The sequence below is a fragment of the Pezoporus flaviventris genome, unplaced genomic scaffold, assembly GCF_033815535.1.
Source record: "Pezoporus flaviventris isolate CSIRO_AGI_PZ_B2104156 unplaced genomic scaffold, CSIRO_AGI_Pfla_v1 ptg000129l, whole genome shotgun sequence".
Taxonomy (NCBI): Eukaryota; Metazoa; Chordata; class Aves; order Psittaciformes; family Psittacidae; genus Pezoporus; species Pezoporus flaviventris.
In genome coordinates this window covers 332989-345712 of record NW_026892677.1, presented here as the reverse complement: position 1 = coordinate 345712, position 12724 = coordinate 332989, and the positions used below count along the sequence as shown (strand labels likewise).

The 12724-nt window shown below is 37.8% G+C and overlaps 1 protein-coding gene across 1 annotated transcript in view; it reads right to left on the bottom strand.

Moving 5' to 3' along the window:
• Positions 1-9873: 9873 nt before the first annotated feature.
• The window catches only part of CFAP46 (cilia and flagella associated protein 46), a 75975-nt gene continuing 73124 nt past the window's right edge, over positions 9874-12724 (bottom strand). Inside the window, exons 53-56 of the mRNA XM_061478612.1 lie at positions 12617-12698; positions 11851-11987; positions 11267-11353; positions 9874-10500 (exon numbers count right to left, since the gene is read on the bottom strand). Coding sequence (XP_061334596.1) covers positions 10370-10500; positions 11267-11353; positions 11851-11987; positions 12617-12698 — 437 coding nt within the window. The 3' untranslated portion in view covers positions 9874-10369. The remainder of the gene's footprint in view (positions 10501-11266; positions 11354-11850; positions 11988-12616; positions 12699-12724) is intronic.

The following is a 12724-nucleotide window of genomic DNA, read 5'->3' as shown; positions in this document are numbered from 1 at the left end:
GCATTTTCTTTTGGGGGAAAAATTAAATCAAATCTCTTCTCAGGGCTGTATATTCCACAGCCAGAAAGCTGAGGTCATGGCTGAGCTCTGGCATGGGGAAGGGGAAGAAAGCTTTCAAAATCAATTATTTCAGTAAGAGAGAAAATGCTGAGGTTTAAGAACAGATCATCCAGGCTATTTTCCATAGGCTCAAATCTAGAGGAAGAGTACATTTTAAAATGTTGTAAGATCAACTCACCTCACCCACCCACTGGCAAGGAAGAAGGTGAGGGCTCAGTCACTGCATGATGTCTTGGTGCACTTCAAAAACTTTTCATTCTTACTCCAGAAACAGACAATGCCGTTTCTCCAGGGATTCACTACTGCTTTTTGTAGATACGAATACCTTAACATGCAGATTTTGTTCCTTCTGAGTTTCTGTTGCCAAGGGCTCTGAAAGCAAAAAGGCAGCTTAGCAATCAAGTTTGATAAACACATTTCTCTGCATTCCTGGCTTTAGCTGCAATATTAATTCTTGCTTACCTTTGCTTCCTGCTTTCTCTTCCAGTCACCACTTCTTCAGGCTCAGACCAAAACCCCAAAACAAAACAATTCTCATGCTCTCCTTCAGCTTGCTCTTACCTGTAGATCTGTGACCCCACTCAGAGGACACCTTTTCTCACAACAAATCCACTTACAAAGGAGAGAGGATTTTAATGGGATCCTGCAGCGAGATGATGCGACTTGTCTAAGCCTAAGCAGGTCCAGCATTCACATATGCTTAAAGTCTCCATGATATTCCTCTACCACTATTTTAATCACTTGCATTGAGGATGAGAATGCCATACCACAGATGTATGCAGGGCAGACAAATTTATTCATAGTCTAGATAGAGGAAAAAATACATATTCATTGGTTAAAACCTTTTCTGTTTAAGTTTGACCTCAGTGAAAATGATTATCCAAGAAAACAGAGTCATGAACATTAACAATATTTCTCATCTCAATTATTGAGAAATATAATTTGTAAATGATTAGTGAAGATTCTTAGAAAATTTATGATAATGTTCTTTATTATAATACTTTGTATTATAAATTGTACTATTCTTTCTCGTTATTACATTTATATTGAAGCCTCTTTCCTTTTCTTTGTCACAAAGAGTTAAAATCTCTAAGAGAATTTAAGAGCCTTTCAGTAATTTGGCACATCAATTTTAGCTCAGCTATTATCTAACTGCATCAAGATATTAATGTAGTCATCTCTCTTTAGTCTCAATGAATTGCTATAAAAATGTCAAACAATTAGATTATATTGGCCAACATAGCCCTGTTTGATTGAGTACGGGTGTAGGCCACGTCCCTTGAATCATACTGACGAAGAAGCAGAAAGGCTTGTAGAACTCCAGTGCAAATTTATTTCAATATACTTACCATTTAGGTTTCTAATGTCAGTACTTGCTATACGAATAACCAAAAAATGCTAAATAGGTGTTTTAAGATGGAATAAAAGTCAATGTCATTCAGGACAAATACTAATGAAATCTGTTGGAGGAGAAAAAGAATAGCTATAAAAAATAGCACAGAAGCCAGTATGCTGGTATAGACATAGGCACTGCTTCATTGTACAGTTGTGACTATACCAGAACAGAAAAATTAACCTCTCTCTGACTCAGATGAATAGTGCTGCTTAAATTCTGTCTCTGCCTGGACCAGAAAATAGAACACACACTTTTGTGTCAGAAAAACAACCAGTGTATAAATACTTGACAGAGATATCTGCTTACAAATGCCTCAGTGTTGGCTTCCATGCCATTTTGGAAGTTGGTGACTGTGGACTTCCCTTTTTCTGCACGTACAATGCGTGCACCCAGTTGCATGTGAGCCCTGTCATGGAAGCCACAGGAAGGTAGAAGTCCCTACAGATGAGGGGGCCTATAGGGATGCTGGAGAGGGACTCTTCATTAGAGATTGTAGTGATAGGACAAGGGGTAACGGGTTAAAACTTAAACAGGGGAAGTTTAGATTGGATATAAGTTGGAAATTCTTTCCTGTTAGGGTGGTGAGACACTGGAATGGGCTGCCCAGGGAGGTTGTGAATGCTCCATCCCTGGCAGTGTTCAAGACCAGGCTTGACGAGGCCTTGGGTGATATGGTTTAGTGTGAGGTGTCCCTGCCCACGGCAGGGGGGTTGGAACTAGATGCTCTTAAGGTCCTTTCCAACCCTAATTATTCTATGATCCTATGATTCTATGAAATACCTCTCAACCATCTGGTGTCCACGCAGACCACATGTAATTAAAAGATGTAACAGCTGTGCTGTTAAAACTTAAAAGCTGAAAACAGTTTCTGTTCCATACATGATAAAAATTGAGTACTAGGTTAAGCTGTTCACCTTTTGTTACAAGACACACATAATAGGCAAAGCATACTGGCAATCTATCTGCATGGCATGGTCTTCCTCAGCTGAAGAAGTCTGTTCCCACACCACTCCAGCAAATCTTTATCCATGTGCACCTGTGCTAGTCTTCGGTCTTGAGCAGCACTGCAGGAGAAAGCACTCACCTGTGATGTTAGGTTCTAAGGTTACAGCCTGATCATCCTAAACAGAAAGGCCCAGTGAGGATCAGATGAACAGTGACAGAGAAGAAACTTTAGCAACCTGAACAGTGTAAGGAGTCGAGCAAGTGGCTACTCCTGGGGCTATCAAAGGACAATCAGCCTGTTGTTGCCCTGGGATGAAACTTAACTGAGATGGGTCAAGAAGAGAAACTCCCTGATCATGTGCACTGCAGACCGAAGGGGGTAATTGCCTACCGAAGAATATAGGATGTAGGGAAAAACAGTTCTGTAGTTTCAAAATCTAGTATGAGATGGTTTAAGGTGCTTGTGGGAATTAATGAGACTTAAGAGATGTTTAGTGGAAAGACTAATGCTGGGGAACAGGCAGGCTCAAGATGCATCAGGTGCAGGGAGATGGAGGGGAAACGGGCTAAAGGAGGGTGATTGCATATAAACAGGCTGCTATGTTGTATGTTGTCTGACTTGAGACCTGCACCTAATAACCACAATCTATTCTACCTTCTCATTAATCTCACTTCTAACTATATTCTCTGTGTGTATGCTCTCTATTCCGAAAGGGCGTATGTAAACATGAATAAGCTTCCACTTGCTAAGGTAAGCTAGTGAGTAGCCAGTGAGTAGGACAAAAAATCTGAGTACCTGCAACTGGAATAGGGACATGGACATCCAGGGCTTGTATGTTTGTGTGCTGGCAACTGGGGAGATGACGTACTGCATAGACTGAGAAACAGCAACTAAACTTTGATCTGACTCACATGTCTGGGTTCCAGGGAACAGCTCACCAGCAGGAATAGCTCGGAGACAGAGATCAGGCAAGAATGTGTAATGGAATACAATAGCAAGGCTCAAAATGAGACTAAAGTGTCAGGAGAAAAAACTTCCATTTACTTTCACGAGACATAAAAGTAGTGGCTGGATGTGTATGTATATGACAATGAGGGCACCAGTTTACGTTTCTTAGACTTGTGGCTGATGCTTTAGCAGGGCACTAATGCAGGCAGGAAAAACTGAATTTGCTTCTTTCTTGAACAATCATTCCATAGCACTCTAGCGAAGGCAGTGAAGGATGTCCAGGGTTGGGAATTTGGGAAGTATTACTGTGCTGAATACAAATAACTCTGCATGGAAAAAATGGCACTGTTCTCTCGAAACCCATTCTGAACTGTCATTGCATTATTTCTACCTGTACAGATATTTCTATCTGTAATATCTGTGGATATTACAGACTGGGTAGGTGAGAGCTCCTACAGGAGTCAGATACTTTGTTGTACCTTTCTACCAATTATTAGTCAATGATGAAGACGACAGTGTGACTTCTAAGTAACATCGGGTCCTGATTCAGTGACCATGTTTGAAATAGTTCTTCCTTTATTAAATTGTATGACAATATCATGCTTATGGCTACACGTAATTTAGCTGCTACCTCACTGTCAGGATTAACAAAATGAGTACAGATAGCCATCTATGTACCTCAGGGGCAGCACACTTCATACTTTCTTGTATTCTGTAAGCTACTTCAAGATTTACAGGTCCAGATGAATTCTGAGGACTAGGCAGAACTACAAATATTTTTGGAAATCCATTCTTTCCTTCCAACAGAAACTCGTAGTTAATTCTCTGACAGTGCAGGGACAAGGAATTAATAAGTACCTGTCACATCGGTAGAACAGACTGTTCTGGCTGCTCCAAGAACTCAGAGAACTTCGGCAGACAACCTCATCAATAGCAGAACTAGGGCAGGATATTAAACTATGTTTGGAGACAGTTGACTAGCTCCATGAACGGCACAGTGAGTCCTGTTGAAAGTCACAAAAGATGCGTATCTCCCTGAAGTGGCCTCCATTTCAGCTGTGAGCTGGTTTCCTGTGTATGCTTTTACAGTGGAACAGCTTGTTGTACCCCCTGTGTGACCATGTGTAGCTTGGTTAATATACCCAAAACAGCAGCTCCTAACTTGCCTTGCTGTATTGTGGACACCCTTTACGTGAAAACAGGTGCCAGCAGTGGAACTGGCTTTGGTCCTTGTGGTGCAAACTGTTGTTTCAGTAGCTGAAAGTAAGTGGAAGGAGGTGATCCTGTCCCTCTACTCTGCTCTCGTGAGACCCCATTTGGAGCACTGTGTACAGTTCTGGTGTCCTCAACATAAAAAGGACATGCAACTGTTGGAACAAGTCCAGAGGAGGCCACGAGGATGATCAGGGGCTGGAGCACCTCCTGTATAAAGACAGGCTGAGGAAGTTGGGGCTGTTCAGCCTGGAGAAGAGAAGGCTGCGTGGAGACCTCAGAGCAGCCTTGCAGTGTCTGAAGGGGGGCTGTAGGGATGCTGGGGAGGGACTCTTCATTAAGGACTGTAGAGAGGACAAGGGGTAATATTTTACATACCAGCAACACTGTTAGCATATCATATGGCAGGTTTGTGAAAATGGGATCAAAAATTATTCCCCATACCCCAACCCTCTGGACACCTGTGATTTGTTGTTTCCTTTCTTCTCATACTTCAATGAAGACTTCTGTGACTACTGCTTTTGAAAATAGTACCTACTAGGTTTGCAAGAGACCACCCACATCCTGCTCTCTCTGGAACAGGAATACTTTATCTACTCATTACCTAAGTAATGACTTGGGACTTTCAGTCTGGTAAACATTTCAGGGCACATAAACATGCCTTCAGGTTTAACTTGACCACATTCTGAAAATCCATGCTAGTAACTGTTATTATATCTACATAAAGACACTTCAGTTGGAGGCATGAATTAATACCTGAGAGGTGCTTTAAAATGCTCTTCCTTGTGTCTTTACAGCCATTGAGCTGGTCTTTCATTTACAACATATAGGGATTTGTATTCATATTAGTGGTTGGCTCCCCTCTGACATTCTATTCCTGGATAGCTTTCAGGTCAGACAGGGTGCCAAAGCAGAGGTCAGAAGGCTTTAGCAGGTTGTAACATCATTAAATTAGTGTTCAAATTCAGATGAATGGCCTTAAATAGTCATGGGAATGTATCTTTACAACAATCTCAAATCTGCTCTGATTTCCCTGCCTACAAATACCCACAGCCATCAGCTGCTAAGTGCTGGCATCTGCTCTACCACATCCCTTTGTAAAGTGGGCTGAAAGACTTACTGAGAGGACAGCTACCCTAACTGTGGAGAGAGGAGCAGGTGCAAGGATAAATCCTGCAATTATGGCTTATGGCAGTTGAATTTTAGAGCAGCTACACTTGGGACTAATGACAGAGCTTCTCTTTTGGGATTTTTTTCTTTTTTGTTTGATCATTTTGTAGCAAACTTGCTGCAGCTCTTCCCTGCAGCCCATTCTGAACTACACACTTCCCTTGGACACCTACCTCCTAGTCAAATTATGTTCTTGTCCTAGAATATTATCAATAAATTCACCATGATTTTTTTCTTCTCACATTTTTTAGATTACATACATTTTAGCTGACCAATTCTTTTCATGCTCAAATATATTACAAAATGTCATTTCTGTTATAAAAGCTAATTGATAATGTGATTTGTTATGTTGCTGAGACATAATTCAGAAAGTTATTTTAAAGCCGTTGATACATGGAATAGCACTAACTCTTTAATATTTCTTGTATGAATGGATACAGTACAAGGGAACGATGTGGTGCCATGTAGATGAAATATTTTCAGAAGCTTTTATTCTTGTTGTTTGGGCTCGTGCCAATGTCTTTCTAGGAGAGAGCTCATATGTCCTAAGCTCTATCTACTGTAATTTATTCCTTGGTCATTAGTGGGATTTCTTTCCTCCAAGTTGCTGAACAATATATAATACTTTGAAAATTAGGAGCTCACAGTCAAATAACTGGAGAACATTCTCTAAAGTACTCCTCCAAAAAGTAGAAAAATATTTTTTATTTAGTAATCTTTTTATTGTTATATTGATTAACATAATAAAAAGAATTTCTTACTCTCATGAGACCTGGCTGGAGTACTGCATCCAGTTCAGAGGCCCAGTACAAGAAACACATGGACCTGCTAGAACAGGTCCAACTCAAACCGTTCTGTGATTCTATTTACACAATATTAATACTAGGATTTCCCTTTTTGAATTTGCTATTTGTATGTACTTAATGAAGGGTTTAAAATACTCATGTCAGTATTTCATCACTATTATTCCCATTGCAGTTGTTAGGGAGTATTCTTTCTCTACAAAATCTTATATGAATCAAAAGTCTTAATTCCATTTTTGTGTCTGTAGCCACTACGAGATAAACGTACCCCTCTTTGCTCCTTCTGTGCTGCACACAGATTTCTTTTGCTTTTATTGTCACCATCTATTGCTTCACTCTGTGGGGAGAAAGCTTGCTATTGTTAGTCCAGAGAATTTGCTGCAAGAGCACCTCACATCTTTGGGGGTTTGGGTATTTTGGGGGGGGGGGGGGGGGGGAGAATTTTTTTTAATTTGATTTTGGTTTGATTTCAAGCCTCGACACAGCCTGTTTGAGACCTGGCATGTTTTTCGTTCCATGAGCACAGAAGACATTTGAGAAACTATCTATTTTTCTCTCTCTCCTAATTCTAGACCCCACATGAGTGGGTGCTGCCTTATAATTCTCAACTGATGGCCAAATGACTCAACAATAAATGGAAACATTTCAATTTGGTCTATGAATATGCTCTGAACTATCTGTTTATCTGTCATGTCCCATTTCTTGAAACAGAGTTGTTACACCTTAAAATTCTTAAGTGGGAACTATTACATTTCTGCAAAAACTTCTAAATTGTGGAAAATGTGTGTATCACAAAGATGCTTTTTAAATACAGAGACTCATTAGGCATATTACAGTGCATTTATCATTAACTAAGTGGGGTCTTTTTATGTTTCCTAATTAAAACTCATGTTTTGCTCACAGAGGAGTCCTACAGCCTAAACTTTCAATAACAATCTGAGGAATATCAGGAAAAAAAAAGCTTTTAGTTCTTTATTCAAATCAGGTTCTGAAACACAATTTTTCTGCAGCATTCCTTCTCAATCTTCCTTTGTTCAGTTCCTTCATAATTACTGTCTTTAACAGATAAACATACTGAACTCTAAAACTACATCACCTGAGCTGCTGCATCCTTTCTCTGTCTAAGCACCAGGTTCTCCTTTATTAAATTGTCATTGTAAATTTAAAAGAAATATAAAATGTATTAATTCTTCCATGCTCCTCTTTTTTTTTGAAATCATTCCAAATTCTACTAAATATCTTTTCCTGAAGTGACTCTTTACATTTGTATGATTATGCCACTGCTCACTGCTACAAACATGTAATGGAAAAGAAGATACTATTTCTGGTACTAATTCCTGAAGGAATGAACTAGATGTCTTCTTATGTCACAGAATCCATATCCACTGTCACCTAAAGTATAGTTTATCATCTACTCGTGCAGTCCTACTGTTATTAATGATTTTACTGAGTGGTATTTAGCACAGTAATATAGAGAATACTCTCCTAACACCCCAGGCAATATGGTTATGACCACACTTCATGGCTGTAAGTCAATTATTTTTTTACTGCCTCAGAAATGCCAATCAGACATATGTAATTATGCATGCCATCCACTTTTATTATACCTACCCAGTATACATTGCCTATTTGCAGGTATTCTACCACAGTTTCTCTGATTAGTATTTCCAGTATCTTAGTTGCAACAAGTAAAGCTTTCAGGTCTGAAGTTTCCTGGATAAGGCCATAACTCTTTATCAATGCTTTCTCATCAAGTAGTGCTGTCAGATTGTAAAGAAATTTTTAGTCATACTCATTCATCTTTCTGACAGAGGTTGTTGCAATGTAGTTAGGGCTAAAGGATCTAATACAAATGGGAATATTTTTGGAAAAAAACACTTTTGTAGATTAAGTAAGTTATTTCCATCAGTTTCAGAAATAAAACTACAGTAGCAAACTACTGAATAAGCCCACTGTACCTGGGTATCAATGGTTTTTCTAACCTCTACAATCTTGCAGTTTTTATCCTGGATTGTTCTCATTATACAACACTATCATTTCTAAAGCACAAACACTTTTCTGACTTGACTATTTTTGAAATCTCTTATTGCAAGAAGATGGAAGTTAGTACAAATTAGTGAAAACTGTCACATAGCAAGGCAGACAAGGCTTCAGGATTCCCCTTGAATACGCTGATTTTTAAAGCCTTTTACATTACAGAAAAGAGACAACACTAGAAAGATGTCATTCCAGGTAAGAAAAGCAATGAACAGCAAGGAAATACAGTTTCACAGCAATCAATGTGTTGGAGAATAATGTGGAAATTAATCTAGGAAATAATTAAAACAATATAGTGGACATTTGCAATACCAAACAAGTGTGGACATTTGCTTCATTCAAGCGAAGTTGCTTCTTCAAACTCAGAAATCCTTGAGCTTCCCAAATACCATGCCTGCGAATTTAAAAAAGCAGCTGTGTAACAGTGATGTAGTGAAAAGGTACCTGGGAAGATCTAAACAGAAACAAACAAATAAATGTGAGAATGTGGGGAAAGGGACTCATGCCAATACCTGGTGAAACATGACAAGTTCCAGACTTGAAAATATCTTACACTTAATCCTTAATTTTCAGGCTGGATAACTTAAGTACAGTCTAGGATCCCTTCTTTACTTAATTTGTATTGCTACTGAATGCCCAGATACATGCCATAAAAAAATATGTATCCCCTATGTCTAAATAAAGAAGAAAATGACATCTAAAGGGAATAAAAATAATGCATGTTATAGAACACAGTTTGACAGAGCAGTATATAAGGTTATCTAATTAAATTGTAAGAGCACAGGGGAATGAAGCACAAAATTCTTATTCTACTGTGTGAATAAAAGAAAGTATTTTGCATGTCATGATTTTGTAATTATGGTCTATATAGGCCTATAAATCTTACCAGGTTTTAATTAACTATAGCACAGCAGGTAGCCAAGAACAGTGTCTTTTCAGTGCCATTTTAATGATCTATCAGGCACACAAAAAAAGTATCACAGGAAACAGACATCACCATTTTATTGGGGGGGAAAAAAAGAGGAGAGTCTTAAAATGGTTTTCACTGCAATAGTGATCATAGCTTCGTATTTTCCACAAATGCTAAATTATTTTATTTCTATTTCTACTGTTACCATTACAAATACAGCTTTAAAGTACGTATTTGAAAAGTGCATTGTTAATTAACAGAGCAGGTTACAAAATCTATACAAATAATGACCTTATCTGGGATTTTGGAATAAGTTAATATAGCTTCATATGTTATTCAGGAAAACTATAGGAAAATAAAGAAGGTGAAACTTATTGAACATTTCTGTTTTCTAATTAACCTGCAACTACTGCTACGTAAGAAGTTAAAAATCGATTCAAGTCAAATGATGTTAGTTGGTACATTTTTAAGCTATGCTCCTGTTAAATCTTCCATGTAAGAACAAAATACATCAAGGAAAAGTTTTTGCAAATGGAAGAACTGACAACAATACATTCCTATTCCATTCATGCATCAATGCCCAAAAATACCTGCCTAATTTCCTTTAAAATGTGTTGGTACTCACCAAATTCTCCTAGGAATTCATTGAGTTCAGAGTATTAACTGAAATCTCTAAATTCTATGTATTTTATATTTTTCTGACACTTTTTCTAATATCGAACTGCTTACATCCAAAATTTAAATCAGTCTATCAGCAACATGTACACTTTTTTTAAGCTCACCTCTCCTTAGGCCATATAGAATAAAGCATCTACTACATCTTTAAATGCCAAGTTTGCCCTGTGCACAGTGTAGTGGCATTCCCAGTAAGAAAAGTCTGACACAAATTACATAATAATTATATTGGGTAAACCATATAGCACACAATTGAAAAAGGATGGATGAGTTGCAGGAAGACTTGAGGAAGTGGTCTGTTCTTCTGCTTTGTGTCTAGGAGAGCTGAGAGAATCCACTTCCACTATAAAAATATTTTAAAAAACATTATTTCTGAACACAACTGCAGCGATCTATCACATCTTCTCTTTCATTAACATTTGTGGCTCTCTTACATTTTTTTTTATAATATTAATAACTGCCAGTATATCCAACAAGCATTTTCTGAAAAAAATAACCTCAAACCATAAAACTAGGCAACATTTCTGACTTGAGCTCTCTCCCTCTTCAATTCTATGGCAGTGTAAGTTATAACCAAAATTTATTGCATTTACCCTTAAGAGGTAAGTCCCATACAATGAAAAATAGCTACATAATTTTATAAACAGTATATTACAAGTTGATTTATTCAAAAATCCTTCTCCCCTCTCCAACAGGATGCCAGGTGGAATTTCATATATATAGTGTGCCCTTTGCAATGCAGACTGCCTAGTCACTGCAGGTTCAACTGATCTTTCTGCAGTCTATAATCCATACCATTTATATTCTTCATGTCATGCTCCTGAGGTAACTTTTCAGTCACACTACTTCATTTTATAACATTTTAGTGGAGTGTAAATTTTAGCTTTTGGTCAGCTATGACAAAGTCTCCTTCCAAATTTTATATATGTAAATACAGAGACTCCAATTATAATATTGTATCAGTGGTCTTCCCAGCCACAATTCCTGTAAGATGTGTCAGGAAAGATTGTCACAGCTCATCTGAAAGATTTCACCTATATCACTGAACTACCCATAGATCTAGTTAACATGCACAGGCAGTCTTCTCTACTAAGCCTGTTAATTCTTACTTTCAACAGAATCTCTGTCTCTGTTAATCTTCCTCTTTTGAAGGCTATGGACTGTCTGCCCAGTTGTTCTAGCAATGCTCAACAAATCTGGAAAAAAAAAAAATGATAGTTTCTGTGAGTTTCCATTTAATGTTTTGAAGACAAGAAAATACAAACCATAGAGCCTGGTGTCTCCACATTTAAAACTTAACTAAATCCGTAAAGGTATCCTGTTTCATTATCTATCTCTGAAGATATAAGTTATCTGTAGCTTTTGTTTTCCCCATAGTTTATGTAACTCCAGGGTACAAAGTCCTAGGGCACTGCTTCTCACCATAGAAATCCTATTCTTACCATATGACCGCAAATAAATTCCCCTCTAAAACTATTCAAGTAGGTTACTGTTCTGTTTGAAACATCAACCTGTCAAGAACATGGTGGCTCCTGCATGCAGATTACCTCCTACAGAAACTCCAGACAAAATCTGGTGAGGAGCAAAGGAAGAGGAGAGATAGGAGATGAGTAGATACACATGCTCCATGAGTGCATGCATACAAATGTCGGAAATAACATACCTGCAAATGAAGCCGAATACAAATACTCACTCTCAGACAGTATCTCTAGCCTTTCCGCATTCTCTTGCAAGGTAGTGTACCACTGGTTGGCTATTATAGAACGAACACCAGTAAGGCTTAGAAGCATGGCTGACTCTGTTGGTCTCTCTATCGCAATACATAGACAACTGAAGAAAAAAAGTCTGAGATCACTAAACTAAAAACAGAAGTAATATATCAACAAATACAACTAAATGTACAATGCTTTTTAATAGAAGGGGAAAGGGCATGATGGACTGCATTTTCTTGTATGCTGAGCATAAAGTCTTTTCTAATATTCATACAACACGTTAAATTTAATACAAAAAATTTAGGTAACTTCCACCTATATCTTTTCATGATGCAGTTTCACCATGTGATTGTCCCTGTCATGTTACTGTTCTGGACTAGTTGAAGGAATTGTATTTTGTTTTGGTCTAGGAAATGGCTGTTTGGGGAAGGTAGAAAAGTAAAAAGTATTATTAAAAAGTATTAAAAAGGAAAACACCCGGAGGTTGTTTAAAAACTTGGAGACCTGCATAATTACATTTGTAGATGTGTGTATAATGTATTTTGCACAAAAATAATTTTAACTCACACATTGTTGCATTGATTAAACAGTATTTTTAGAGAGGTGAACTCTTCCCTGAGGTGTAGATATAAGCGCTTCTCCTTGGAGGAGTAAATGAAAATTTTTGCAACTTACAATTTTAAATTTCCTTTGCAATAAAAATAATCTGCCTTCTTGTGAGCTTTAAAGAAATAAACTTTATTCTACCTTTTGTGGCTATCAGAGTTTGTAATTCTTTGATGACTTTGCTTGGATCGCACCAGATCTAGAAGTATCATCAAATGGCATTCTGGAAAAAACAGTATGTTATAGCAC